This window comes from Pangasianodon hypophthalmus, chromosome 7 (assembly GCF_027358585.1).
Source record: "Pangasianodon hypophthalmus isolate fPanHyp1 chromosome 7, fPanHyp1.pri, whole genome shotgun sequence".
NCBI lineage: Eukaryota > Metazoa > Chordata > Actinopteri > Siluriformes > Pangasiidae > Pangasianodon > Pangasianodon hypophthalmus.
In genome coordinates, this window is record NC_069716.1 from 29,758,578 (window position 1) to 29,761,077 (window position 2,500).

A 2,500-nucleotide genomic window follows, 5' to 3' on the forward strand; every position below is an offset into this window, starting at 1 on the left:
CGCTAATGAACGTGTTTTATAACTATTTGAACATTGATTTGAATACATTTCTTTTTTGGAATGCTTTTTTTATATACATTTAAAAATACTACTAATAATAAACAAAATGTAAACGTGAACTTTCTTTCGTAGATAACATATTTCCGGTATCAAAAAAAAAAAAAAAAAATCTGGACCAATCAGATCGCGTCTGTTCATCCGGGCATTTCAGCTAGATCGTTGGTTTGGGTTAATTTAATTTTATTTTATTTTTAAACAAACGATATTGAAATTATAGATTATTTAGAGTGATTTAAAAAAATAATATAGTTAATTTTTAATAATATAAATACATAATAAAAAAAAAACATATTTACAGTAAATAAGCGCAGCCAAAATGGCGGACGACGAAGGACGAAGGTCAGCACTACATTTCCCAGAATCCCCCGCGGCGAGTTTTCGCTCTGTCGCTAATCGCATCATGTTGGGGATGGATGTGTGAGTCAGAGGCTTAATCAGGATATTTACTGACCGTGTTGGATCTGTGTGATTTTTGGTTTCTTATCTTTAAAAAAGCAGAGATGAAAATGGATTTATCCGCCATTATAGACGCGCTGGAGACGCGCGAGCAGGAAGCGGCACTGCGCGCGCTGCAGATCTACAATAAAGAGGTAGAAATGCAGAGACATGATGCTGAGGTTCAGGATTAAATTCACTCTTTCACTTCATCAGCACTGAATTAGTGTTAATAACATGTCATAAACAGCTCATAAACGCCGCCATGGCAGCTCGTGCTTTGTTTAATAACTCAGTTATAACTGAATATTTAAGAAATACATGTAACAGTGCTGTAGGAATATCTGTAATGTGTAAATAAATCAGGGTTCAGTGTGTGTGTGAGTGTGTGTGTGAGTGTGTGTGTGTGTGTGTGCATCTTTCAGGATTTACATGAAGTGCAGGTCTGCAGTCAATCAATCAATTAATTAACAAACAAACAAACAAACAAATAAATAATAAATAAATAAGGTCTGGGAACAAAACTCCTTTAATGGATAAATAAGTAAATTTTAAAAATATCACAAAACATTTGATAATTTTAAAGGTTGTAATTTAAAGTCACTTTTTTCCAGATATGCAAAAATATACAAACAAACAAACAAACTAATAATAATAATAATAATAATAATAATAATAATAATAATCAGTAAATTTGGATTGTTTATTGTGGATATATTTTGTTGTCAAAAATAATATCAGCTCCAGATATTAGACAATCAATCAATCAACAAACAAATAAATAAATAATAAATAAGTTCTGGGAATAAACACCTTTAATATATGAATAAGTAAATTTTAAAATATATCACAAAACATTTGATAATTTTAAAGGTTATAATTTAAAGTCACTTTTTTCCCCCAGACATGTAATAATAATAATAATAATAATAATAATAATAATAATAATAAGTAAATATGGATATCGTGGATGTGAATATATTTTGTTGTTAAAATAATATCAGCTCGAGAGATTTTAGACTTTTTCTTTATTCGCTTTGGTGATTTATAAGATTCTTATAAAATATAATAAAATTATATTTTATATATAAAATCTGTAAAATTCCTTAAATGTGCTGCAGGAGTTTAACGCTGTGGGGTTTATTCAGTAACTCAGTAATTCAGTGTTTCATTAATTTACTAGTTCATTATTTCAGTATTTTAATAATTCAGTAATTCAGACACATTCGTCATTATGAACTCAGTGAACTCAGTAGCTGAAAAAACTTATTTTCAATTTTAAATTTATGTATTAATATATTTTTAAATCCTTTTAATTCTGTTTGTGATTTTAAGTTCAATCCAAGTTTCAGGTTTATTTAAAGCAGAATAAACGAGTGTCCTTCGTTACTCCACATCAATAAACCGTCACGTGTTCGCTTCTTCACTTTTGCGCTGAAGCTGCGAGGCTAAGAGAGAGAGGAAGCTCACGGCTTTAGCATCCTGCACTAAATCTGTGCTAACGACACGCTGCAGTGGCCGAGCTGCTTTACTGCGAGATTCAGCGCTCGCCGCTCTTTCTCTGTTAGTCGCCATTTTATCGTTTTCAGAATGTTTCTCTGAGTGTTTATGGAATTTTGTGAGCGTCAGCGTGCCGTGAAAGCTCTGGTAATTTGTGTTGGTGTGGTGTTTATTGGGACGTGTGTGTTTTCTGACACGCTGTAATCTGTAAACGTACAAAAAGGAGAAAAGTCACAGAGAGAAAAAACACTCGCAGTGAAACGCTCGCAGTCTCTTCCTCAGCGTCAGACTCAGGTAAGGGGGCGTGGCCTAGAGTCTGAAGGTGCTGTTAATAAAACTCACTTTTTTATTTATTATTTATTGGCTGATTCGTTGAGACTCGTTCTCATTTCCATGAGACAGCACATGTGTGTGTGTGTGTGTGTGTGTGTGTGTGTTACAGTGATGATTTAATTTAATAAACTCAAACAGACGTAAGTGGATTATTTTAATGTCCAGACTCACA

At 32.6% G+C, this 2,500-nt stretch overlaps 1 protein-coding gene across 1 annotated transcript in view; it reads left to right on the plus strand.

Moving 5' to 3' along the window:
* The first annotated feature begins 355 nt into the window (after positions 1–355).
* Positions 356–2,500, plus strand: part of ric8a (RIC8 guanine nucleotide exchange factor A) — a 10,816-nt gene continuing 8,671 nt past the window's right edge. The window contains exon 1 of the mRNA XM_034305902.2: positions 356–650. Coding sequence (XP_034161793.2) covers positions 561–650 — 90 coding nt within the window. The 5' untranslated portion in view covers positions 356–560. The remainder of the gene's footprint in view (positions 651–2,500) is intronic.